This window comes from Equus asinus, chromosome 8 (assembly GCF_041296235.1).
Source record: "Equus asinus isolate D_3611 breed Donkey chromosome 8, EquAss-T2T_v2, whole genome shotgun sequence".
In the NCBI taxonomy this organism is placed as follows: Eukaryota; Metazoa; Chordata; class Mammalia; order Perissodactyla; family Equidae; genus Equus; species Equus asinus.
Window position 1 is genome coordinate 44886065 of NC_091797.1, and position 26412 is coordinate 44912476.

The window sequence follows — 26412 nt, forward strand, 5'->3', positions numbered from 1 at the left end:
ACATCATTTTCAGCATTCCTAATAACGAGGGAGCTCTAGGAAAGGGAACCAACGTTAACTGAAATTCTGCTCTTTGCTCCCTAATTTATAAAGCACTATTTGCACCGTAAAGATGAAGAATCCCACATTTGGAGAGCTAATCCTGTGTTAATAAGGGCTATTGTTGGAGGTATAACTGAGGCTCGTTTCTGGAGTCTTAGGACATTGCCATCTACCATTGATCTATGCCAGGAAAGAACTGAAGGTACATAATGGTGAATAAAAGTTTGCAAATTAACAGAATTAACAAAACAACACTAATAAACTGAAATACTGTCCAAGTAAAAAGAGTAACTGAAGTCATGTTGCACAGACAGATGATCGGTTGATAGGTTTAATAGACAAATGCCAATATTTGCTCATGTTGCACACATTCACATTGAGTAGCTTTTACGTACTACAGGTGTCATTTTTAAAAATTCCCTCTGTGCTGTTGCTTAGCATATAGGTAGTCAGAAGATTATTCATTTCCTTGAGTGAGAGACAATTTGAGATTTAGCTCAGGTACAGTTATCTGCAGACTCAGACAGTGATCTCACATGCTCTCTTTTTTGAGAAAGGCACCAAACAAGAACCACTGATTCATTCACTCAACAGTTTAGGGTCTACTGTATGCCAAGAATGGTGTACAAATTCCAGCTTCACAAAGACAATCACACATGTTCTTTTAAAGAACTCAAAGTCTAGTTGAGGGAAGAGAAAAAATACACTCAGGGTTCCGGGTCAGACACCAGTCCGGCTTACTCCTAGTTTCAACCTAGTAGTGATGTGTGGAGCAGCCACATCCTGCAACATTAGCATCACCTGGGAGCTCGTTGGACTTACAGAATTTCAGGTGCAGCTCTAAGTTCACTGAACTGATGTTGCATTTTTAAAAAATGTCCAAGTGGTTGGTATGCTCAATGAAGTTTGAGAAGAGTTGTTTTAAAGTTGTGTTGTCCTACGTTACCCACTAGCCACATGTTCTCATTTTAATTTAATTAAAATAAAAAAATTACAAATTAATTTCTTCAGTCACTTTAGCCACATTTAAGTGCTCAATAACGACATGGAGGTAGGGTCTATCCATTCGACAGTGTAGAGACAGACTGTTTCCAGCATTGCAATAAGTTCTATTGGGCTGTGCTGTGATAGAAAATTTCTTCTGAAGAACATCTAGTCCAGCCTGGGAAAAGCAATGTGGTAGATATTTGAGTATGAGGCTTACTGTAGGAAGTGAGGATTGGAGTATTTTTGAAGTATAATAGAAATGAGCCAATTTCTGGGTGTACCTAATATTACAGATAGAGAGAGGGACATACAGAAAGAAAATTGGAAGCTGGTCAGTAGTAATGCCACTTTTAGGAAATAAAATTAGTAAGATATAACTGTGCTTGGAGCAGAGTTTCAAGTGAAAGTATCCTCAGGTGAGACCTTCTCATAAGAAATCAAAATAGAGGTGATTTCTCACGGCCCTTGTGAAAACATTTGATCCTAACACAATGCTCGATCTGCTATATAGCCCTTATTTTTTCTTTGCCCTTTTTAGTATTTATTCAACGTAGTCACTCTTCTCCTTAAAGCTTTGAAATTCACTGAATTTTGGAATAATTAAGCACAGCCCTTGTGGATTGACCTGGTGAGTGCTACCTATGTCTATCACAGTCATTTACTGTGGTAAGTGGGGGAGGGGTCACACCGAATTTGAGAGAATATGAAGTCATAAGTGAGATATCCATCACTTATCTAACCATAGTTTTTCTCAGTCTTTTTTTTTTTTTTTTTTTGGTGAGGAAGATGGGCCCTGAGCTAACATATGTTGCCAATCTTCCTCTACTTTTTTATGTGGGATGACTTGACGAGGGGTGCTAGGTCCGCACCTGGGACCTGAACCTATGAACCCCAGGCAGACGAAGCAGAGTGCATGAGCTTGATCACTACACCACTGGGCTGGCCTCTAGTTTTCCTCAGTTATTTTTTACATCTATAAAATAAAGGGTTCCAGTCTTAGTCTAGTGGAAAATCCACTGTTCTCAGATATATACAGACTTAGAATTCAAAACTAATAAACACAACCTTTTTGTGGACTACCAAAGTAATAGGTGAAACTTTTCCAGTTTATTGTCCCATGGGGTGATCCAGCTGTCAAGAACCTTGTCCACACCACAGTTACAGAGAGGATAAGTACCTGGGTCTCAAGCAGTAAGAGTAGCTATGTGCAGCACAGCCCCATCCTTCTATAAACATCTGGGGAAGAATTTTTCCTATGAAATCAAGTCTCAACTATTGCCCTCCAGGAAGGGCAGAGATTACCTACAAACAATTAAGGAAATCGCCCTTAGCCCCAGTCTCTTCCTACTTATTTGGAACCTAACTAGCCATGGGAACCAGTAAGAGTTGCACAAGAATGAAATGGTGACATCTGCTGTAGAAAGAACTTTTCACTTATCTTAAATTGAGTATATGTAACTCAGGAAGCAATTCCAGCAATTATTCAACAACTGATGTTACAACTACAATGATGACCAAAATAGTAAACTCTTAAAAATCTGAATTTTAATTGTATTTTAAGTCTAGATAATAATAGTCTCTGGACTGAAAAGAAAAAGGGCCTATATAATGTTTGTAACCACCGCTATTGACAACAATGCTATTGTGGATGACAAAAAGCCCCTTCCTCTAGAAACCCAGAAAATGTCTGCCTAGGGAGAATTAGATGCTGCAGATACAATCCTATAAGCTTACCTCTTCATACACAGTGTTTGTATTTGATATATAACATGGTCTTAAGTTCCAGAGACTTGATTTCAGTCACCGCCAGCCAATAAAAGTCTATTTAAAAACAAGCCAATTGCTTCTTATGGAATTAGTTAAGTGTAGAGAGATGACATTTTTACAGTTGATTATTGTATCTTGGATTTATACGAGAAAATTTGCGTAACCATTGAATGCAGACCAGAATAACTAGGTTTTTGGAAATGGGAGTATTAATTAGAAGAAACATAATACCAGAATACTTTTCGTCTTTATTTTAATAAACATGGGGTTGAATTTCAGTATCTGATTATTTGGTGGATATTAATTTTGTGCTTAATTATCCAATATTTACCTAATTCCATTAGCTCTGCTGTGTGGCAAACCAAGAAAGATGGAGTCTTAAAATCGGTCATGTTTGCTATGAAATGTTTGCTCAACTCCTTAGGAGGACATATTCAGCTAATTAATTTAGGCTGTGACAGCCTAGTTCATATTTTGTTAGTAAAAAGCCCAGGGAGAATTATGAACATTCAGAAACTGATTTAAAAGAGAACTTTTTTCTTTCTAAACCTCTGTGTCCCTACTTGGAATGTTGAAAAACAGTCAAATCAAATTTGTATTTTAAATATTATCTTGAAATATAGGAAATATGCACAAGATTATACGCTAAATATTGCAGGAAAAAAATCTTAGGGACACGGTGTCTGTCAAGCACAATTTTAAGGAGATAGAATAGAAACACATGATCTCACAGTGTTCTTCAGCTCCCAGCTGGTAAAATGATGCACAACTCTCATTCTGTTGCTTCATGATTCACTTCTCTTCTTTGTTGATGGGGTGGCTTATCTCTAAAGCCTATTCTAGGTCTGAAAAATCTAGTTTAACAATTTTTTAAGAGGATTGGTGACTCTATTTAAAACAGTTTATGTAGAAAACGAATGGCGCAACCTCACCCCCCTCCCTTCCTAAAATGTTTAAATCACCAAAACTAGGAGATCAAAGGCAGTTTACACACTGTTCACTCAAATACTTAAAAATAAAATCTATCTTTTATAAAATAGTTATCCGTCTTGTGCGTAGAATTTTCTACCCCAGTGCCAATTCCCAGTGCTTAGTGCAAAGAACTTGCGGGAGAGCTGTGCTATTGCTCCCGTGAAAAATCCGATTTTCCTTCTTTATTTGAGTAAAAATGAGTTTATTTATATAAAGTCGCAAAGAAAAGAATGTGCAGAACATTTCCCTGGAAGAAAGATTTGCAAAGGGAACAGAGAGAAATAGTATTTTTAAAGAAAATCTGAAAGTTGTCTCAATTTGACCGAAGTTTTCAAGAGAGTTGGGGGAATCAGGAAAGTTTCAGGGTGCCCGTTTTGAAACTAGCTATAACAAATGAGGCAGGAATGAAGCCTGGAGACTCTCGGATCCGTTTCCCCCAAATCCCTAATTATTTCATGCCCAGATTTCTTATATTTTTCTTCTTTTTTAAGGGGCAAGAAACACAGCCACACGGCAGAGCCGAGGAGCCCTTCTCTGCTGCGCGGCGCACGGAGCAGGAACCAATCATCACTCAGCGACTCTCTATATAAACCCCCAGCCACCAGCGCCCGGGACACGCCGTTCTGACAGTTTACGCTTACTTTTTGGTTTCCCTGGCAAAACAGGAAAATGTCGGAGACTGCTCCAGTGGCTCCCACTGCTCCAGCACCTGCAGAGAAAACACCTGTTAAGAAGAAGGCGAAGAAAACGGGCGCAGCTGCTGGAAAACGCAAAGCGTCCGGGCCCCCGGTGTCCGAGCTCATCACCAAGGCTGTGGCCGCTTCCAAGGAACGCAGCGGTGTGTCCCTGGCCGCACTCAAGAAGGCGCTGGCGGCAGCTGGCTACGATGTAGAGAAAAACAACAGCCGTATCAAGTTGGGTCTCAAAAGCCTGGTGAGCAAGGGCACCCTGGTGCAGACCAAGGGCACCGGCGCTTCGGGCTCCTTTAAACTCAACAAGAAGGCTGCCGCCGGGGAAGCTAAGCCCAAGGCCAAGAAGGCGGGCGCGGCCAAGCCCAAGAAGGCTGCTGGGGCGCCCAAGAAGTCCAAGAAGGCCACAGGCGCGGCCACCCCGAAGAAGAGCGTCAAGAAGACCCCCAAGAAAGCGAAGAAGCCGGCGGCGGCCGCTGGGGCCAAAAAAGTGGCCAAAAGCCCGAAAAAGGTGAAGGCAGCCAAGCCCAAGAAGGCAGCTAAGAGTCCAGCAAAGGCCAAAGCTCCTAAGCCCAAGGCAGCCAAGCCGAAATCTGGCAAGCCGAAGGTTACGAAGGCGAAGAAGGCGGCGCCAAAGAAAAAATAAACTTGCAGCGGGAAGTCCCTTTCTGAAAATCTCAAAGGCTCTTTTCAGAGCCACCCACTAATTTCAGGTAAAAGAGCTTAACTGAATGTTTTTGGTAACCACCATAGCAAGCAACAGGTAGCTAAAGGATCGCTTACGATTTTTCTTACCGTTTTTTTAAAAAATTACCGCCGTCATGTGATTGGCCAGCTGATCACTTACTGCGGCAGGGTGGAAAGATGAGCGCGCACAAACATGCGCGCGCACTGCTGGGCTTTCAGAAGTCTATGAATAACTCCATAGTTACAGTCCTCTGAGAATAATTTTTGGTGGCTCTGAGAAGAGCCTTTGGCTTCTGATACAAGTCTAAACTTCACTTGCTCTTAGCCTTGTGGTGACTCTCGGCCTTCTTGGGCAGCAGCACGGCCTGGATATTTGGCAGCACACCGCCCTGCGCGATGGTCACGCGCCCCAGCAGCTTGTTGAGCTCCTCGTCGTTGCGGATGGCCAGCTGCAGGTGACGCGGGATGATGCGCGTCTTCTTGTCGCGGGCCGCGTTGCCCGCCAGCTCCAGGATCTCGGCCGTCAGGTACTCCAGCACCGCCGCCAGGTACACCGGCGCGCCGGTCCCGACCCGCTCGTCGTAGTTGCCCTTGCGGAGCGGGCGGTGCACTCGGCCCACGGGGAACTGCAGCCCGGCCCGAGAAGAGCGGGTCTTGGCCTTAGCACGAGCTTTACCACTCTGTTTCCCGCGCCCAGACATATTAGAAGACAGGCTGTAATTCTCAATAATCTAGTCTGCGAATGGGGTTATTATAGTCTCTGGATGTTTCGTAAAATTTCCTTTTCCATTGGTTTTCAGAGGCTATTGAGTGTTAGCCAATCAGAATGTACCCCTGGACCTATTGGCATGGGCTATAGAGAGAGAAAATATGTACCGCACCAATCAGAGATTGAGATATTAAAACTTGTACATATAGTGAAACAGATGACAAGCTTGGATTTTTTTCCTTGAGATCAATGGAGTCCTCTTTGGGAGGCTATTCACTCTGTGCTTATTCCACCTAAATCTGTATAATTATGGCTACTCCCTCGATGTTAAGCGATAGTAAAAAGTGTAAAAGTCATCTCCGGCGGTTGATGAGTTACTGTATTTGACAAATTCCTTGCCCACAAGTTGTTGAGAGGACACAGGGAGCCATGATTGACTGTATAATAGCTCTTCGGTGAATAGGCAAGAAATAGGGAGTGAGGAGGGGAAAAGGAACCTTTGGAAAGGCAGCGTGGTTGATTAGCGAGCTCCTGAAGATGGGGTAACCAAGGTGAAATAAATGGGCTCTGGAAAGATGGGTTGACCTGTTCTACCATTTCCACTTCATCCCCAGGACTGAGGTTTTGTTTTTTTTTGTTTGTTTGTTTTAAATTTCAGGGAAACCCACTTAATTTTAGGGGCAAATTTGAGAAAAATCTGAGTTCTTCACACCTTTGTGGGGCTATAAACCTAGATGGGGAAAAATGATTTATTTTCACAAACTCTAAATGCAGTTTAGTATTTCCTTCAATTAAGCGTGTAGACAACTAATCACGAGGGACTGTGCAGTACCGTTGACGTTTTTCAACAATGGCAACCACAAATGTTTCCCTACCACGTTGCAGTTCTTGCAGAGATCTTGAAATAGTTTACACTGGTTCTGAATCGTTGAAACTGACGTTATTCCACTTGCTGCTCTTTGTTGATGTTACTAATGAAACATTGTGTTCCATTAATTGTGTTACTAATGAAAGACATATAATACATACTTAAAAGAAATACATTTTGGTAACTGTGTTGTAATGCGGCTTTCTTATCCTGCATGCTTTGTGTACTTAAAAACATCATTTCGAGGGGCCGGCCCTGGGGCCAAGTGGTTAAGTTGGTGTGCTCCGCTGCAGGCAGCCCAGTGTTTGGTAGGTTCAAATCCTGGGTGAGGACATGGTACTGCTCATCAAGCCACGCTGAGGCGGCGTCCCACATGCCACAACGGGAAGGACCCACAACGAAGAATATACAACTATGTACGGAAGGAGGGGAGGGGGCTTTGGGGAGAAAAAGGAAAAAAATCTTTAAAAAAAAACAAACATCATTTTGAGAAGGTGTCCATAGGTTGCCCCAGACTATCCACAGGGTCCATAGTACCAAACAAGTCATGAAGCCCTGAGCACATCTCCAGTGTGCACAAATACCTCCTGGCTGAAATGCCTCTTCATCTTCTTTGTTTACAGCACCCCAACCCTTATTGGTTAATAGTTTATTAAAGTTTACTATTTATACTTTCTAGAAAAAAAAAAGTACGTAGCCTGTGAGTACCTCTCTAGTTTTTCTAAGCAGAGTTCAATTTTTCCCAATCGCAGCTGCATCCCATAATTTCTTCTTTCTAGCAAGAGCTTGAAAACCTCCTTTTATGAGAGTGGTTTGGTAGAGAAGGAGATCTGGATAAATGGGAGAGTGTGAAATAGTTACTCAAAAGAAGCGTTTTGAAAATAAGAGATTGCATAGAGTGGGAAAGATAAGGGGGGAAAGATCTGTGAGGTCTTTAATCCCCCAAATGAGAGAGTTACTCTTTTGATGAAGCGTGATGAGGAACAAGAGAACTATGCAGGAACGTGACATTCAATAAGAGTGGCCAAAATGCCTATATAATATCTCTGTAGCTCCTTACAGTTTACACAGCCCTTCTACGATCACCTTGCTATAAAGCATTTGCATTAGGTCTAGTAAAAATGCTTGTTTTACAGTTAAAAAAAAATTGTGGCTTAGAAAGATGAAGGGGCCCCCCTGTGGCTGAGTGGTCAAGTTCGCATGCTCTGCTTAGGTGGCCCAGGGTTTCACCGGTTCAAATCCTGGGCATGGACACGAAACTACTGCTCTCTAGGCCATGCAAGGCAGCGTCGCACATAGCACAAGCAGAGGCACTCACAACTAGAGCATACAGTTATGTAGTGGGGAAACTTGGGGAGAAGAGGGGGAAAAAAAGAAAGATGAAATGGCCAGAATCACTTTATCAACAAATGGTAGACCTGGGTCCCAAACACAAGTTTCTTTATTCCTAGCGTCGTTTTCTTTACGCTGCTCCCCATCAATAATATCAACTAGAAAAGGAGTGGAGTTCAGGTATTTCTATTTTAACCTCTTGGTGAGCTATCCAATTCTCAAGCCCTTTGGAATGCATCAGAATCGATTAAACATGATTGAATCAGTGACCTAGAGTTTGACTCTAGTTAATGTAAATTAGTATTTATATTCTTTTCCCTTGGGCAAGCCCTAATTTTCAAGAGAATCAGAATTTGTTTAAATCTTCATCCATCTCCCCAAATTTTTCTGCAGTTAAATCAGATTAAAATGAACATCTTGGGATGGAAGAAGAAGGCTAAAGACATGTTAGTGCCCTGTGTCAGGAAGACGATGGAGAAGGAAGTGCATTCCCAGTCCCTGTATTTCATCCCTAACCCACATCCCCAGGAGGGCCTCCTGAAATGCTCATGCGTGGGTTTCTGATGTTCTTTTGCTGAGCAAAGATGCTCTGTCAGTTATAGCGGAAAACCCCAGGTTGAGGGGCTGGCACCCAGGGGTTTTGTCGGTTTGGATCCCGGTTGTAGACCTAGTACCTCTCACCCAACCGTGCTGAGGCGGCATCCCACACAGCAGAGCCAGAAGGACCGACAACTAGAATATACGATTATATACTGAGGGATTTTGGGGAGAAGAAGGAAGAAAAAAAAAGATTGGCAGTAGATTTTAGCTCAGGTGCCAATCCTTAAAAAAAAAAAAAAACAGGTTTAGAAATACTCAATAGATTGACATTTAAAGATTGCAAATATCAGATAGACAGGAGCCTTTGCGAGTAGTTCTCACCTAAATACACAGCCAAAAAAATAAGAATTAAAAAAGATGTGTTAGCATGGAAGTTCTGAAGGGCATGTTCATATTTTCTTACCTGCAGGAGGGTACTTCTGCCCTCGGCATAGGTGTGAGTCAAACGTAATTTTAGGACCAGTCTGAAGTCGTTACTTTCTCCCTTCTACTTAGTAATTGCCTGGCTCGTTTTAACTAAGGGACGCAGATTGAGTTCATGTCACTGTCTGCAGGCCTTGGTTAGTCTTGTCACTCAGTCACTAAATCAGGTTCATGTTTAAAGTAGTCTCAATAACTGACATTTTCTCCCTTCTCACATTTTCTCCTTATCCTCTCATTCCTGGGATGATTCCATTGTTTTCTAACCAGTATGCTAATTCTAGTCTCTCCAGCCTCTAATTCCTAAATTCTGATCATTCTACTTATGAAAAGGGTCACTAGCTCCCCATTACCTTAGGTAATGAGGGCCCTGTGGCCTTTTTTCATGATAACGCTTTCTGCTCACACTAACTAGCACTAATAACAACTCAGATTACCTTTCTATTCCTTCTTTTTTTATTGTTATTTTTTGACAATTTTATTCACCTACAGCTCCTACTTCTCTCCTCTCTACCTGCAAGAATCTTTCCAGTTCCATCTCAAGTTCATCTCCATGAATAAATTCCCCTAATCAAAAAGTCTAGTTTCTCTAGTAATGTGCTTTGATGACATTTAATAATTGGGTGGGTGCCATTATTATCAATGGAAAATTTGTAATACATCTATTTTTTCTCTTGTTAAAGTAAATCTTAGGGCATTAATCTTATTTGTCTTGTTTCCTACTACTCTAGGTGTGTTTTTAATTGACTGTGTTTTATGACCCTGTCAAATGGGTGAGATTATCCCTAGATATTAATCAGATTCAGGGATTTCATTTTCTGTTTTTCTGTGTAGGAAGCCAAAGGTAATAAATCTCTCTGCCCCTTTTATGACCCTGCTCCCACAGTTTGACTTAGGTACTGTCTCCCTTACTTTCTGAAGTATGTCATGCAAGGTATTGGGGCTACTCCAAAAACAAAACCCAAAATATTTATAACGCTACTGCAGTAAAAGTTTCCAGATGTAAAATATCAACATTTACCTGTGATGGGTTAGGGAAGGTGTGGAGAAAGGATGAAATGGAATTTCTTAATTATCTTGGATTTTTTTTTTCCTTTTCATAAGATAAAGCTACTGGTCATTCAGAGATTATATACTTTTTTGTTGTTGTTTTTAATTATATCTACTTATAAGCAACCATGTGAGCCTGAAATGGATATACAGCTTAATGCACCAAAACGTATATATAAAATGCGGCATGAGTCAGATTTGTGATCCTTCCCCAATAAAATCAAACTTTAAATACATATAGTAAATCATATAATAAAAAAATATAATGAATAAAATCAAGATTTAAAAAACATCTGACATTAAGCACTACATTTCAATGTATGCCTTTTAAAATTAAAAAAAAATTTACTTTGTGTCTGTGTGACTTAACCATAAGATTATTGTTTGAATGATGGGCAGAAAGGCTAAAAATTGACCATATTAATGTGAAACTTTTACTGATAGCCACTTATATTTCTGTACAATTGGGTGTAATAATTATCATGTAATAGAACTTCACAATCATATAGAATCCTGTAAATTTTCAAAACCCATCATTTTCTTTAACATAAAGAATTAAGATAAACATGTCAGTTTCCCTATGACAACTTTTCCAAGGAATAAAGCCCTCAGGGGTGAACAAGGAGCATTATATTGGGGCTGAAGTTTAATACAGTAATACCTAATGGGAAACGTTTTGGCTCTAACCCTTATTATCTGAAACTTTCTTAGTTTTAGATTCCTTATCTGTAAAGTACTAGTAGAATAATAAGTATGTGTAATAGGTAATTCTAGTAGATAACTATTGGACTTACCTTATATTTTGGAGCCTTCATAGAATAATACATAATTTCTGGTCCCTTGCAACCATTCAATAAATGTTGATTATTTCTACTTAGGAAAACTGTATATTAAAATTACATGAACTCTACCAATCTCTTATGTCTGCAACCAACAACACACTAAATGGTCATTTCTGTTTGTTCAATAATTTTTTATTTTACATTCCAATTTGAGTAAATACTTTCCTGAGGGTTTGTTTTAGGCAAAGGACCATTCTAGATGTTCTGGTGGACTTAATGATACAAGAAGATGTTTTCTGTGCCAACTAGGTCCTCATGTCTTGATGTCCAACATCTGGTGAGACAGAGAAACACATTAAAAACTACTAGAATCTCAGCGAAAATACAGGGTATGGGAAATCACATTCTGATATGGAATGCTTTTATTCAACATTACAAATATCTATCACTCCAGTTATTTTAATTATGGATAGGTAAACTTTTTTCCATTTGGACCCAGACTCCCCAGTTCTCGGCACCCAAGTCTCAATGTGTGACAGACTTCCAAGAATAAAGATGTTTTCTAAAAACCTCCAGGACTCTTACTATGGCTAACTTGGCCTGCATATTTATTTACAGCTTTGTCTCTGTTAAATTTACCACCTGACTAACCTCTTTCCTTAGTGATCATTGAGAAGAAACAGTCTATTAACAATAAAAATAATAATAATAGAAGCTTCTTAATTCCGTAGTTAAGGATATCTTACCCATCTGGAAACTGGAAATCGCTGAAGCATTTAAAGAGACATAAAATTCTTTCAAACATCATACAGTACCCCAATTAGTTAACAGGCTTGTACATTTCTAAATAACAGCCTGTGTGGTTTCAGAATAGAATTTTTGATTTCCCCTCCCTTCAGCTACCAGTTTAAAAAGTGAGGAATCTGTTAATTCCAGAAGAAAGGAATTATCTATTGAATACAAATAGCGTGAAACTTTTTTGTATGAATGGAAAGCAAGGGCAGAATTTCTGCGAGAGAACACTCCAACTTCCAAAGGATTTTCGTATTTTACTAACAAATAGGAGGTACTTTCATGGGATTGGATTTAGAGATTAAGGTAATTTAGGAAAACCACAAGAGATAGCTTTAAGGGTGCCAGCTGAAAACGTTCCTGTTGGTTGCTTTAGGCCCTTGTAGAGAAGACTCAGGTAGAGACCACCCCCAAGAAGTCCGCGGGGGCTATCAAGGCCAAGTCTTTCCTTCTGGTGCCTCAACTAGAAACCTAATCCCTGGCTCCCAAGGGGCAGAGGGGTTTATTCCTGAACACGGTCAACAAGGTTCCAGCGAATGCTAACGAGTTAGGCTTCAAAATTCTGGTGAGCCAGGGCACCCTTGCGCAGGGTCCTGGACCCTCGGGATCGGTTCAAGGTGGCCTCTGGGAAAGACAAGCAAGGGCTTGAAGTCTCAGTTAAGCCCCCAAAAGCGAGAACTGCCACCCCTTGGAACAGCGCTAAGAAATGGCATAATTAGCCACGGTGGCGGATGCAGGGGCCAAAAAAAACAGCCAAAGCACAATTAAGGATAAAGCCCATAAACCCGCCGGCCAAGCCTAAAGCCACTAGAGCTACATACGATAGGGCATAAGCCTTGTCTGAAACAGTAGAGGCAGTTCCTACTTGGAACACTGTGTTGGAGAGCTTAATCCAAGTCTACCCCAAAAGCTGTCCAGGCTTGTACCCACTAAGAGTTCGTCCTTTATCGGCGACCCTTATTTATAATTACAGCATCTTTCATAGAGAAAGTGGTTGGCTCTGAAAAGAGCCTTTGGGGTTAAGGGCAAGAACTCAATCGGGAAATTTACGCCCTCTCCCCGCGGATGCGGCGAGCGAGCTGAATATCCTTGGGCATGATAGTGACGCGCTTGGCGTGGATGGCGCACAGGTTGGTGTCCTCAAAGAGCCCCACCAGGTAGGCCTCGCACGCCTCCTGCAGCGCCATCACGGCCGAGCTCTGGAAGCGCAGGTCGGTCTTGAAGTCCTGCGCGATCTCGCGCACCAAGCGCTGGAAGGGCAGCTTGCGGATCAGCAGCTCGGTGGACTTCTGGTAGCGGCGGATCTCGCGCAGGGCCACCGTGCCGGGCCGGTAGCGGTGGGGCTTCTTCACGCCGCCCGTGGCCGGCGCGCTCTTGCGAGCCGCCTTGGTGGCCAGCTGCTTGCGCGGCGCCTTACCGCCGGTGGACTTACGAGCCGTTTGCTTAGTACGCGCCATGGCTTGTCTGAAAAGCACTAGGATTAGAGGAAAGTGATTTACCTCTGTATTTATACAGGAACAGAATCAATCTGATTGGATTGTGGGTAATTCCTTTTAGTCATGGTGGCTAAATTCCGGAAGTGCTCCGAGCGATTTAGGATTGGTTGAACTGCTCGGTACAAGTTTCTGATTGGTTAATTTCAATTGTCAGAAGTCTTCCCATCCTGTTTTGAAAAGTCATTTTTTAAGGTTGTTTCGCTGATAATGCTTCACACACACACAAGTAGGACCCAGAAGCACTTTACAGTAATCATTTAATATTCTTTATCTTTTCGTCTGTTTGAATATACAAAATAGAATCTGTCTAAAGTAGAAAGCACTTTAGGATTTCTCTTTTAAAAAAACACCCGCCATTTTCTGCCTTTAACCCATTTTCATCCGAATCAAATTAACCGTCCTTGTTCCCTATTTAAAAATCCGTTGTCTACGAATTTCGAGTCCTATTTTATTGTATCCATGGGAACTATCTAGCATGGTGTTCTAGGATATACTGTTTAGACGTAAAGAGTTTTGTATTTCATTCAGGGTATACGCAGCACAATTCCAGTATCCTGGGATTCCTGGGTCTTAAATATCAGGTTTGTCTCCAACTGGTAATTTGACTCTACTGTTTGGTGTTGATGCATTTAAAATGTCAGCCCGGGTCGTTCTAATGGCAAGAACCCAGAAAAAAACTTGCCATGCGGAACCTGGAAAAAGATGTGGCGATCGAGAGTCTTATGAGAATATTTCTTTACAGTACTACAACGGCCTAGCATCTCTGGATTCTCACCGGAGAGACCCGAAGTGTTGGCTACAATTTAAGACAAAGCCAGCGGAGCTGCGGTCAAGACTGGATCTGGTTAAACAAGAAGATTTTCTTCCTTGGTTTTCGCATTCACGTGGGCAAGTTTTTACTTATTTTCAAAATTTAAGAAAAATGTGGGGTTTTTTTAGTGAATTTCTAGTAATGTAACAGTATTGTACGTCAACCTATTGGATTCCCAGAAAGCTTTCTTTTTCTCACCCAATAAAAAAAGCAGTTTTGGAATACCTAATTTACATACTATTATTCTATTGGTCGGCTTTAGTCCAATCAAAGTTCAGACTTATTAGTCTTCGTTTGTATATACGTGCTATAAATACCCGGGATTTGGGTTTGCTGTTTTTCTTGTTATTTTTCTCATTTTCCTCGTCCTCTAGGTGTTTACCATGCCAGAGCCTGCTAAGTCCGCCCCAGCCCCCAAAAAGGGTTCCAAGAAGGCCGTGACTAAGGTGCAGAAGAAAGATGGCAAGAAACGCAAACGAGGCCGTAAGGAAAGCTATTCTATCTATGTTTATAAGGTGTTGAAGCAGGTCCACCCCGACACCGGCATCTCGTCCAAGGCCATGGGCATCATGAACTCGTTCGTCAATGACATCTTCGAACGCATCGCGGGCGAGGCGTCGCGCCTGGCGCATTACAACAAGCGCTCGACTATCACCTCCAGGGAGATCCAGACGGCCGTGCGCCTGCTGCTGCCCGGGGAGCTGGCCAAGCACGCGGTGTCCGAGGGCACCAAGGCCGTCACCAAGTACACCAGCTCCAAATAAAAGTTTTTCTACATCTTGCTCTCTTCAAAGGCTCTTTTCAGAGCCACTCACTTTTCCACGTTAAGAGTTGTAATATGAAGATTCGTCAGCAGGTTTTTAAAAGCATGTTTTGTCTTTTAACGGACAACCTACTTAAAAACTTAAGAAATGTAGTGTGAAATGTTTATTTGAACTTATATTAATCTTTAGGGCAGCAATGAGTTTGGGAAATAATTTCGTACAGAATATAATTATTAGTGTGCGTTGTGCTAAAGCTCCCAGAATTTCTGGTATTCTGGTTTCTGTGTTTTTATTTCTTAAATTCTTTGAATTTTTATAATTGCCCATTGTTTAGCGTTTAAGGTAATTTTATAGTGGTCATTTGGGGAGCTCAACGTCTAAGTACCTCGGGTTGTTTGTTTTAAACGTAATGTTCGCATTATATGAATATAGTTATATGTGCTTCACAAATGTTAACTCATACAATGAGAAATTATCTGTAGTTTACCGACAACAACAAGGCTCAGAATGTCAGTTACACAACAGATACCTGACTAGGTCTGGGAAAGTCATTGGAACCCGCAGTTTAATCTTTACTACTGTAGACTGTTTCAAAGGTAATTCTTCAAGTATACGTTAAAAACTTTATCCACTTTATTTTGCCTTGAGGCTGTTATTGATATAATCAACCACACATGGTGCTGAAGCACATTCGTAAGTCTTAATTTTTCTTTTATATTTCACTTTTGTTTTCGTCGTCTTCAGTCAGTGTTTGGTTCTATACACATTTATGTAGATAGAAAAGAATGAACAGAAAAAAACAGGAATAAGAGTCGATCCAGAAGTGCAGAGAGCACAGAGGATATGGATGGATATCTGAGGTCTCGTGTGTTAAGGTTTTGTACTGCTGAAAGCAAAATCACATGGATGAATTGTTTTTGAGGACCTGTCATGGCTTATTGACTTGTATTAGCGAAGCCAGCAAGGCATGATCAATGCATGTACCAGTTGAGAACTGATATATGTGTGGAAGCTTACATAGTTGTGAAACAGAATGTTCACACTATATGGTTGGTTTTTTAATGTAAATCTATTAAAGATTGCGTTTTCAGTTCATCATATGTGTTATTTTAGATGAAACATGGATTGTTGAAAATGACAACTGTGTTAGCTGTGTTAGTTATCTATTGCTACATAACAGATTACCTCAAATTTACATAGCTTCAAACAACACACGTGTATTACCTGGCAGTTTTGTGAGTCTGGGCATGGTTTAGCTGAATCCTTTGTAAGAATGCTATCTAGATGTTAGCTAGGATTAAGGGTCTCTTGGATGCTTGACGGGAGAAATCAACTTGCAAACTCACTTAGTGGTTGGCTGAATTTGTTTCGTTGTTGTAGGATTGAGGGTCTCATTTTCTTGCTGGCTGTTGGCTTAAAGCCCTTTTTGTCTGTGAGTTGGAGGCCTCTCTCAGTTCATAAAGAGCCCTCTGAGTTTCTTGTCATTTAATCCTACCAACATGGGTACTTGGTCCATCAAAGCAACCATGCATATTGGTGGAGGATAGATATTAGAATCTTAGGTAACATAATTACATATACAAAGTTATTTACATTCTGTCACCTTTGCAGTAGTCTGTTGGTTTGAAAGCCAGACCTGGTGGTCTTGTGGTTAAGATCTGGCACTCTCACCATGAAGCCCAAGTTTGTTTCCCAGCCAGGGAACCACACCATTCCTCTGTCGGTTGTCATATTGTGGTGGCTGTGTGTTGCTATGAGGGCTATGCCAACAATATTTCAAATATCAGCAGGGTCATCCATGGTGGACAGGTTTCAGTGGAGCTTCCAGACTAAGACTAGGAAAAAGAACCTGGCCATCCACTTCTGAAAAAATCGGCCATGAAAATCCTATGAATAACAGCAGAGCACTGACCAAAGTGCTGGAAGGCGCAAGGATGGCACAAAACGACCAGGCAGCATTTTGGTCTGCTGTACACTGGATCTCTAGGAGTCAGAATCCACTGATGGCACTAACAATGGGTTAGAAGAAAGTCACAGGTCACATCCACACTCAAGAGTGAACCCCAAGAGGGGGAATCCTGGGGGCCCCCTTATAAGGCATCACAGAACCCAGCAGGAAAAAGGAAATCTAAAAACCAAAAGAAAGTGAATTTAACTGTTCCCCTCCTTCCCATTGACCCCACAATACTCTGATTGGTTCATTTAGCCTGCAGGCAGCAATCTGTGATAAGAGGTTAGAAGGGCATCAAATACCTTGAAGTGTATTTAAATAGGCCACTACCAGGGAATGTCTTCTGAAGGCCAGACACAGAAGAGTTGCCTGGTTATTAGTTTGGGGACTGACTTTCTTCCTTTTCCTTTGCAAGTACTGACACATGAGAAAACATGGGGTGTGGCTGAGTCCCAGCACAGGGCTAAATTCTAGCAGTTATAGCTGAGAATAGAAACCAGAGGGTTTATGAGATTAATTAAAGTTGTTCCTGTTCTAGAATATGAAGGAATAGATGTGATGTGAGACAAATCCCAAATTCTTTGTGGATTAAAAAATATCTTGCTGGTAATAAATTTAGATAACTGACATATCAATGCTTGAGAGAAGCCCCCATGTAGCCCTAGGCTAGTGCTTCACTTTCTACAGTTCAACCCAGGCTTCTTTCATGGTACCTTTTCCCTTGAATTGCCAACTAGTGGCTGAGCGTTTAATACATAGCAATTTCTCTAAAAAACTGAGTAGGCTAATAAGGCCTTACCTGCATGTTTTTCTTTAACCATTTAAATTTGCAGATAACTGATAACTCTAGATGTTAAAAAATCTGTGTAACAAATTGATTATAACAAAGTTAACTGGATTGTGTAATCATGTGAAATAAAGAAACTCTAACTAAATGCAATTATAAGTGAGTCACCTGGCCATCACAATCTATACTGGAAAAGCCATCAAGAAGCAGAGCTCTAAACAGTTAACATTCAAATCCAACTTATCTTAAACTACGTTAAAACAATCGAATCTAGACCACAAAAACTCGCTTAGTGCCAGTTTCTGCTGAAAAACGTAAAACGTGAGACACAGGCTCTTTTAAGTGAGTAAATAAGTGGCCCTGAAAAGGGCCTTAAGCACTACCGCAAAAACTGAGTTTATGAACTCAGACTTAGCCTCCGAAGCCGTACAGAGTGCGCCCCTGGCGCTTGAGCGCGTAGACCACGTCCATGGCGGTGACCGTCTTGCGCTTGGCGTGCTCGGTGTAGGTGACCGCGTCCCGGATCACGTTCTCCAGGAAGACCTTGAGCACCCCGCGGGTCTCCTCGTAGATGAGGCCGGAGATGCGCTTGACGCCGCCACGCCGGGCCAGACGCCGGATGGCGGGCTTGGTGATGCCCTGGATGTTGTCGCGCAAGACCTTGCGGTGGCGCTTAGCGCCTCCTTTACCAAGCCCCTTCCCGCCCTTACCACGTCCGGACATTGTTACCACTAAGCACGGCAAATTACCAACACTACATCAAAACAAGCCGAATTTTTTATTTATAACGCTATAGCGGACCTGTTTGAAAACTAGACATGAGGCTGGGTTGGGTAGGCGGGAGGGGCTAGTGCGGAACTGAATTTATCCCCGCCCACAAGCTCCTGTGATTCTGTGGGGCGGAGCCTGGAGGAGATGACAGCTCTGTGAGTCCCTCCTAGTTCCCTGAACTCACTTCAACATGCCCTGTTTAAGGGCATTTAAAGAATTATCTGGTTTATCAAGTGACTGAAATAATTGTACCTATCAAGCTACTATATGTTTATCTGCTTTTCAAGTGTGAATTATTAAGATCCTTACACCATGGGCACATCATCGACTAAGATTATACATTTCCTCGCATTTTAAAGGCATATCTGAGATGTAAATGAATCCATGGCTTCTTTCTTCCCCGAGAAACATTTTTGTACATTTTAAATGAAGGTAAAATATTTAGCGATGATGGTTAAATGATCTTAGGAAGCGAGGAAAGAGCTGAAATCCATTGGGCAACGAGTCTTTCCAGCTTGGATGTTTGTTATTGGGAGACATACCCCCTTGCTTGGGCCCTCAACGCTACCTACGCTTCTCAACTCCAGGATCTGTTTTGTGACCTGTGTTCCCTCGTTTTCACTTGAGTTTCTTCATCTGTAGAACGGAAATGTTAATCCCGATATCACAGGGGTGTTGTTTTGAAAATCAGAAGAAAAATTTTTGGTCAAATGCTCCACATAGTCAGAGAGGACTATCGTAATTACCTGAGAAAGGTTCCATCTTCATGCCTCACAGATTGACTTACTCCCCAGTAGTCTGAAATCTCTCAATCTGGTATTTTGCAATCTGAACCTATATTCAGTTGCTTTCATAATCTCCGTGTCTCTATACGGGCAAATATTGATTTTAGAAGTCAGCGCTAAATTTACATGACTATATTTAAATTTCTATATTCTCTCAATTTAGCCAGCAGTCTCCATCACCACCTCTACACCCCGAATACAATTCCCTCTAGGATTGCATGGTCTGATAAAGTAGTCAGTATCCATCTTTGAGCATTTGGAATGTGACAGATGCTGCCAACTAACTGAAGTTTATTTTATTTTATTTTATTTATTTTATTTTTGCTGTAGACTTCATCGTGTTCACCACTCAAAGACTAATTACCATCTGTCACTGTCACGGTACACATGTGGCCTATTATCCCTATTGAACGCTGATACATTCTTCAGTTACTGGAAATTTTGAGGTATATTTGAACAACTTAGGCGTGTGAAGTTAATTTTTCAACAGTAAAGTTTCTGGAATTTTAGTACAAATCAAGTTATTTCCAATAAAAATTTAGTATCAGATTGAATAAAATATACACCCAATTTGGAAGATTTAGCCTGAAAAAAGGAATGTAAAATATTGCATTAATAATGCCTTTATATTGATTACGAGTTGAAATGAAAATATTTTGTGTTAAATACATTATTAAAGTAATCGCATCTCTTCACTTTTTAAAATGTGGTTCCTGGAAGATTTTCAATTATCTGTGTGGCTTGCATTATTTCCTAAAGGCAGCAAAAAAACATAAAAATAAAATGAAATCACTTTAGGGAACTAAGGAAGGCTTGTCAAATAAACCATTACTCATCAGGGCAAGAAAAGATGGATACTAGAAAAATTATTGCTCTTAAAATTCTTCAGGGGCCTGCCTAGTGGCACAGCAGTTACGTTCCCACGTTCCTATTCGGCAACCCAGTGTTTGCCGGTTTGGATCCCGGGTGTGAACATGGTCCCGCTTGTCAAACCATGCTGTGGCAGGCATCCTACTATAAAGTAGAGGAAGATGGGCACGGATGTTAGCTCAGGGCCAGTGTTCCTCAGCAAAAAGAGAAATGTTAGAAGATGTTAGCTCAGGGCTAACCTTCCTAAAAAAAAAAAAATTCTTCAAGGGTAGGATGTCAGGAGATGGAGATTACCTGAAAATCTATGCTAATATTTTTCTCAAAAGTGTCTTTTTTTTGAGAGAACATCCAAAATGGATTGCCAAAGCGGTTAGTGTCCAAAAGAGCTGAAGCTTCTGTGCAATAGAATGTCCTTTCTGGTGGTTTAAAAATAAAAATTAAAAAAAAAAGAAGAAGAAAAGAAATCATTTAGTGGAAGTACAAAAGCATTTAGATAAAGACAAAGACAGAGATAAAAAAAATCAAATCAATTACTTTGGAATCTAGAAAGAATAAAAAGTTTAAGTGTCTATTATTTGATAAATGAGTAAAGTAAGAAGGTCAAGGAGTTACTCTGTGAAGTTTCACAGAAATTTATCTTGCATGTTCTATATATTTATTTTTTCTACTAAGGATTCACAATTGAGAACAACTATCTGAGACTTGGAAGTAAGCAAAAATGGATTGCCGTGATGTCTAATATCATAAAAGGTTAAAAGGCCAGAGAAGCAATCTATGAAAACGTACTCTAATCATGTCACTGTTTACTGTTGATTAAAGGTTACTCATTAACTTGCAGGGCTTTATTTGGCAAAGATGCAGATAATTTCTGTCCAGTGGAACAAATATAGCGCCAAAGATTTATGGCCTTTTGGACATTAATTAATGTTGTTTTAAGCTAATTCAACAATCCTATCCTAATGTTTCTTTGTTAAATTTTCTATAAATACCCTAAGTTCTGAAATCTTTGAACCTCTCATAGTACATTACCTGTTGCTTCATTCATTGATGAATTCTATAAACTCTTTGGAACGTCCTTATTTTATAATTGCTGAATCATGATTTTATCTTTTTGAACAACGAAGATAAATGAGATGTCATGTGACTTTGACTTCGTTGGAAGTTAAGAGTGTCTAGGAGAGAGTGGCGGTCCTTTCCTCCTCTTCTTTAGGATTGGGAAGTTGAACACTTGTCCTTCAAAGTCATGGCAAGTCATCACTGGTAAGCACAATACAGGAAGGAGGAAAGTTCAGACAGGAAAGCAGAGTCTTCATCAGGCATAGGCTCACTGAGGACAAGAGAAGGACTCTGGTCATTGCAGGACAGCTCTGTAAACTGTTAAGAAATATCCAAATATTGAATTAAGGCAAAGGGATGGACTGCACTTCCTTTTGTTGTCATATGACAGCATAGTCTAAAAGCCTACGTAAGTATTTTTTAATTATTGTAGGTGAATGTGCTTATGTTTGACTACTTATTAGGGTCCAGTATCTGTGAAATATCTGTGAATTTAGTTGTTAACTTGTAGAATATTGATAATTTCAATGATTTTTGTCCAATAGAGATGAAAATGATCTGTCTCTAGTAGAAAAGACAACCTAAAAGTATAAATGTGTTATAGGACAATAACTTTTTTGATCTAAATTTGCTCTTTTGATTTTATTTCAATCTTCTTTCTATTGTAGGAGAGGCAATTCTTTCCTCTATCCATCTTCGTTCCTGGCTGGGGCCCCTGTAACAAAACACAGATTAGCAAAAGAAAAACAAACGAGTTTATTAACATGTATATTGCATATATCCATGGGAGACACTCAGGAAAGAGTAATTCAAAGAAGCTTAGAACTGTGACTTTTATAGCATCTTCAACGAAGAACAATAGATTAGGAGAGAAATGACGGGACAAAGGAAAGCAGTTTTATGCTTCTAAGGGTGGCAAACTGGGAAGGTAGATATATGAGAGGAAACTAACAGAGTATGGCTTGTTTGCAGATTCCTCTGGTGCCTCTCTGGGCTGAGATTCTAGAGTGGTCTCCAGTACAGAATTTACATCCTGCATTAAGGCAGAAAAGGAGGAGGTTAGAGAGAGCTTTTCCTGCCATTGCTGCTTAAGTGCCTTCAAGCCAAAATAATGTTGATGTAAAGAGGCATATTTTGGGGTGACTATTCTGGTTTCTTTCATCTTAATGAGCTATATATAGTCTTGATAATCTCCTATACTTCTTTGAACTAGGTTTATCTTCCTGATGGTTCCCTTAATGATGAGTTATTAGCAGGTTGGCCCTGTGGCCAAGTGGTTAAGTTTGTGTGCTCAGCTTTGGCAGCCCAGGGTTTCGCCACTTTGGATCCTAGGCGTGGACATGGCACCATTCATCAGGCCATGCTGAGGCGATGTCCCATATAGCACAACCAGAAGGACCTACATCTAGAATGTGAAACTATGTACTTGGCTGGCTTTGGGGAGAAGAAGAAGATGAAAAAAAAGAAGATTGGCAACAGATGTTAGCTCAGGTGCCAATCTTTAAAAAAAAGTGAGTTATTAGAAACATTCTTTACGTATTTATGAGACTTGGTTTATTTTGAATTTTACACTTTGATAACTGTCATAAGGTAAAGACACAAAGACCAATTTCTCCATGTGAAAAATCAGGTCTGTATTTGCTTTTTAGGCTACTGAAGCCTACCAGTGGGTTGGAGGCCCATTAAGGTACTAATTTCGTTTGATTTTCCTAGATTTTGACCCCACTGATTACAATTTCCTTTCAGAATCCATACGGATATAAGCCTGCATGTTAAGAGGCAAGTCACTTTATTAGGAAGATGTCCTTTTTGATCTTTAATACCTAGAAGCCATTCCATGCCTACCTCCTTCTCATCAAATACAACTATGGTTTGAAAGATAGCCTGAGGGGTGAAAAGTGAAGCGATTTTCTAAAATTAAGTAATGGATTATACATCATTACACACCACAAATTATTATAAATCCAAATAGGATCCGGTGTTAGAAAATCTAGTGTGTACCACTACTTCAGGTTTTTAAGTATTTCTGAAAAAAGAGAAACTACTTTTGCCAAGGGAGGTAAAACACGGGAAAGCATTACAACAGGTCTTAGGGATAAAGTAGGGGGCTCTGAAAAAAGCCTTTTTCAGTACAGAGAAAACAAACGCCTTGGGTTATGCTCTTTCCGCACGGATGCGGCACGCGAGCTGGACGTCCTTGGGCATGATGGTGACGCAATTGGCGTGGATGGCGCACTTATTGGTGTCCTCGAAGAGCCCCACCAGGTAGGCCTCGCACGCCTCCTGCAGCGCCATCACGGCCGAGCTCTGGAAGCGCAGGTCGGTCTTGAAGTCCTGCGCGATCTCGCGCACCAGGCGCTGGAAGGGCAGCTTGCGGATCAGCAGCTCGGTGGACTTCTGGTAGCGGCGGATCTCGCGCAGGGCCACCGTGCCGGGCCGGTAGCGATGGGGCTTCTTCACGCCGCCCGTGGCCGGCGCGCTCTTGCGAGCCGCCTTGGTGGCCAGCTGCTTGCGCGGGGCCTTGCCACTGGTGGATTTGCGTGCAGTTTGTTCAGAGCGAGCCACAACGACAACACAGAAAAAGAAACTGGCTGGGGAATAGTACCGACCTGGTTCTGACCTTATTCATAGGAGCAGATCAGTCTGGTTGGTAGATTCCACGCTGTGATCTAATTGGTTCTCAGGCTGCTTTCAAAGCGTATAGTGTCGATTTTAGTGCACTTCACTGTTTTTTTCTGAAAAGACAAATAACCAACGGGCTAAAAAATTCTAAGAACGCCATCGTCCGTGAAAATTTAAAAAGCCCGCCCTCCCATGTCATTGGTCATCTCTCCCTCTTCTGTTCTTTCATTCCTATTTTAGACTTACACTAAATTTGTTTCAATATAGTGCATATATAACCATGTATATATGTATATACACAGTGGACATATACACAAGACAACCTGTCACCAAATTGACATTATGGTCTCGATTCCTACCATTCTGTCATTTACATAGCCTACAGCCCTAAGTTATGACCTGACACAGAATTGCAACTCCAACAGATTTTTTGTGGGTCTATAAATGTATTGTTTTCTTGAGGACGCCCGAAATCGTTTCAGAAGGTTTTCAAACATTTTACGGTGCGTATGTGAACAACAGCTTAGAAAGCGAAGCGACTTCTTTGCGGCAAGGATGGGAGCACCAATTGTCCATTTTTAAACAAAAAAAATCTTATGGACAGGCTAGTATGACTAACAGGCAAATGAAACTTCTTGAAATCTAAAAATGTATCCCTGACATAAGTATTGCAGCGCTTTCCATAATAAGTGGGTGGCTCTGAAAAGAGCCTTTGATTTCGTGAACTGGAGGGCTGCTTAAAAGCTTCACTTGCCCTTAGCCTTGTGGTGACTCTCGGTCTTCTTGGGCAGCAGCACCGCCTGGATATTTGGCAGCACACCGCCCTGCGCGATGGTCACGCGCCCCAGCAGCTTGTTGAGCTCCTCGTCGTTGCGGATAGCCAGCTGCAGGTGGCGCGGGATGATGCGCGTCTTTTTGTTGTCGCGGGCCGCGTTGCCCGCCAGCTCCAGGATCTCGGCCGTCAGGTACTCCAGCACCGCCGCCAGGTACACCGGCGCTCCGGCCCCGACCCGCTCAGAATAGTTCCCCTTGCGGAGTAGACGATGAACTCTACCCACTGGAAACTGGAGTCCAGCTCTCGAGGACCGCGTCTTAGCCTTAGCCCGGGCTTTGCCTCCTTGTTTTCCACGTCCAGACATGTTGAATGAAAACAGTATAAGAACCACAGAAAAAGCAAAACAGAAGTGTTCAAAAATGAGCACTAGGATGCCAGTTATAGTGGCGGATGGAATTGTAAAATGCGAGATGGGATTGGCTAAAATTATCCTTTGACTGGTCAACCAATAAGAAAGGAGCTGTGACGCAGGTAAATTTACATATTCTCCGTCACTAAAATATGATCAAATCAGATCTAGATAGTCTTGAATTCCTTATTTGCATAGGTCGCCTATAAAAGACGAGACTACATGTAAGCAGACATTTTAAGACTTTTGTTCTCTTAGTGCTGAACTTGTTCATTGTTGATATGCCTGAACCGGCTAAGTCCGCTCCTGCCCCGAAGAAGGGCTCCAAGAAGGCGGTGACCAAGGCCCAGAAGAAGGACGGCAAGAAGCGCAAGCGCAGCCGCAAGGAGAGCTACTCGGTCTACGTGTACAAGGTGCTGAAGCAGGTCCACCCCGACACCGGCATCTCGTCCAAGGCCATGGGCATCATGAACTCGTTCGTCAATGACATTTTTGAGCGCATCGCGGGCGAGGCGTCGCGCCTGGCGCATTACAACAAGCGCTCGACCATCACCTCCAGGGAGATCCAGACGGCCGTGCGCCTGCTGCTGCCCGGGGAGCTGGCCAAGCACGCCGTGTCCGAGGGCACCAAGGCTGTCACCAAATACACCAGCTCCAAGTAAATGTGGTTGTAGCCACAGTTAAACCCAAAGGCTCTTTTCAGAGCCACTTAAATTGTCATTTAAAGAGTTTGAACACGTTCTAGTTCCAGACTTGCTTTGCTGGAAGTTTTCCGTAAGCACAGTTTGACACCTCAAGTTTTGCTACTTTGTTGATTAAAAAATACACGTGTGTGTGTGTGTGTATATATATGAAAATACAAACCGCCCCGTGTGCTCAATAGTCAAGCTTTTCCTTGATCTTTATGTCTTATGTGGTGTTGGGGCTGGAGTTCAGTACACCACACTTAACTCCCCCATGTCTAAGGAAAGCCAGAGAGGAATTAAGAGGCAACTCTTGTTTCTGTCAGTATCACCCTAGCAATGGTATTCCCTTCTCGCGGCAGCAATTGATTAGTTTACTGCTTTTTTGTTTTCCTTTCCTTTTCTTAGTCTTGCTTTGACACTTCCAGAATCATCACCTCCACCCTGGAATTCCAATCCTTACCTCCACCAGCTTTTCCTTCCGAACTCGACCTCTTTTCTTTTTGTCCAGAGTTCTACACGTGGTTGCTGTTTTGTTCAGTTGTTCCTGGAACATCTCACTTCTGCTTTTGCTTTTCGGTATTCCCAAATGTGTAACTTTTGTTAAATTAGCTTTGTAAAAACAACCAATATTTTTCTGTTCTCCTGACTGGACATTGATGCATGGAGCAAAGCCTCTCTTGATTGAAAGGGCCGTTTCCACTTCACATTTTCAAGTGTTTGCACACTGCAATTCCTCTAAGCATCGGGCTCTGATAATCATATAAAACATTTTCTTTGCTTTTAGGGAACTCATAGTCTCAGAGGGTTTATCACCATCAGTTCTCTCAGGTAGGTAAACTTTATTCCAGGAGACAAAAGTGAGTTGAATATAAGTGCAGCCTTACAGGCCTCTGAGATACTGAGCTTCATCTTTTCACCTAACCAAGCCTTCG

General features: G+C 41.6%; 8 protein-coding genes across 9 annotated transcripts; 3 read left to right on the forward strand and 5 right to left on the reverse strand.

The window, feature by feature from the left end:
• Positions 1 to 4437: 4437 nt before the first annotated feature.
• Positions 4438 to 5103, forward strand: LOC106837812 (histone H1.3). Its single transcript, XM_014851542.3, has one exon. The coding sequence runs from the start codon at positions 4438 to 4440 to the stop codon at positions 5101 to 5103; it is 666 nt and encodes a 221-aa protein (XP_014707028.1).
• Positions 5104 to 5455: 352 nt separating this feature from the next.
• Positions 5456 to 5845, reverse strand: LOC106837813 (histone H2A type 1-H-like). The gene has a single exon (XM_044777048.2). It carries the CDS (start codon positions 5843 to 5845, stop codon positions 5456 to 5458), a length of 390 nt encoding a protein of 129 aa, XP_044632983.1.
• A 5212-nt stretch (positions 5846 to 11057) lies between these two features.
• LOC139045878 (histone H4-like) lies at positions 11058 to 18250 on the reverse strand. The gene is made up of 2 exons (XM_070515503.1): positions 17937 to 18250; positions 11058 to 11239 (listed from the first exon to the last, which is right to left on the reverse strand). Exons 1-2 carry the CDS (start codon positions 18227 to 18229, stop codon positions 11179 to 11181), a joined length of 354 nt encoding a protein of 117 aa, XP_070371604.1. The 5' UTR covers positions 18230 to 18250; the 3' UTR covers positions 11058 to 11178.
• Positions 12618 to 13267, reverse strand: LOC139045877 (histone H3.1). The gene has a single exon (XM_070515501.1). It carries the CDS (start codon positions 13152 to 13154, stop codon positions 12744 to 12746), a length of 411 nt encoding a protein of 136 aa, XP_070371602.1. The 5' UTR covers positions 13155 to 13267; the 3' UTR covers positions 12618 to 12743.
• On the forward strand, positions 13936 to 15866 carry LOC106837815 (histone H2B type 2-E-like). 2 transcript variants are annotated; one of them, XM_044777050.2, is made up of 2 exons: positions 13936 to 14081; positions 14379 to 15866. In XM_044777050.2, the coding sequence occupies exon 2, from the start codon at positions 14388 to 14390 to the stop codon at positions 14766 to 14768; it is 381 nt and encodes a 126-aa protein (XP_044632985.1). In that variant the 5' UTR covers positions 13936 to 14081; positions 14379 to 14387; the 3' UTR covers positions 14769 to 15866. The 2 variants fall into 2 exon arrangements, with proteins under 2 accessions (XP_044632985.1, XP_070371603.1); XM_070515502.1 differs by having other exon boundaries at positions 13936 to 14077.
• A 3507-nt stretch (positions 18251 to 21757) lies between the features above and the next one.
• On the reverse strand, positions 21758 to 23613 carry LOC106837884 (histone H3.1-like; the record flags this gene model as incomplete). The annotated part of the gene is made up of 1 exon (XM_014851628.3): positions 21758 to 23613. A coding segment is annotated over one exon (471 nt), but the record flags the coding sequence as incomplete, so codon positions are not given.
• LOC106837830 (histone H2A type 1-B) lies at positions 23479 to 24779 on the reverse strand. The gene has a single exon (XM_070516858.1). It carries the CDS (start codon positions 24747 to 24749, stop codon positions 24357 to 24359), a length of 393 nt encoding a protein of 130 aa, XP_070372959.1. The 5' UTR covers positions 24750 to 24779; the 3' UTR covers positions 23479 to 24356.
• Positions 24780 to 25051: 272 nt separating this feature from the next.
• On the forward strand, positions 25052 to 25786 carry LOC106837836 (histone H2B type 1-C/E/F/G/I). The gene has a single exon (XM_014851568.3). The coding sequence runs from the start codon at positions 25076 to 25078 to the stop codon at positions 25454 to 25456; it is 381 nt and encodes a 126-aa protein (XP_014707054.1). The 5' UTR covers positions 25052 to 25075; the 3' UTR covers positions 25457 to 25786.
• The last annotated feature ends 626 nt before the right edge of the window (positions 25787 to 26412 follow it).

Coding starts and splice junctions, on each gene's coding strand:
- LOC106837812 (XM_014851542.3), top strand. CDS start 4,438: ATGTCGGAGACTGCTCCAGTGGCTCCCACTGCTCCAGCACCTGCAGAG.
- LOC106837813 (XM_044777048.2), bottom strand. CDS start 5,845: ATGTCTGGGCGCGGGAAACAGAGTGGTAAAGCTCGTGCTAAGGCCAAG.
- LOC139045877 (XM_070515501.1), bottom strand. CDS start 13,154: ATGGCGCGTACTAAGCAAACGGCTCGTAAGTCCACCGGCGGTAAGGCG.
- LOC106837815 (XM_044777050.2), top strand. CDS start 14,388: ATGCCAGAGCCTGCTAAGTCCGCCCCAGCCCCCAAAAAGGGTTCCAAG.
- LOC139045878 (XM_070515503.1), bottom strand. CDS start 18,229: ATGTCCGGACGTGGTAAGGGCGGGAAGGGGCTTGGTAAAGGAGGCGCT. Junction 11,240..17,936: donor AAGCGCCAGGGGCGCACTCT/GTACGGCTTCGG, acceptor CTGTCTCACCAG/ATGTTGGACATCAAGACATG.
- LOC106837830 (XM_070516858.1), bottom strand. CDS start 24,749: ATGTCTGGACGTGGAAAACAAGGAGGCAAAGCCCGGGCTAAGGCTAAG.
- LOC106837836 (XM_014851568.3), top strand. CDS start 25,076: ATGCCTGAACCGGCTAAGTCCGCTCCTGCCCCGAAGAAGGGCTCCAAG.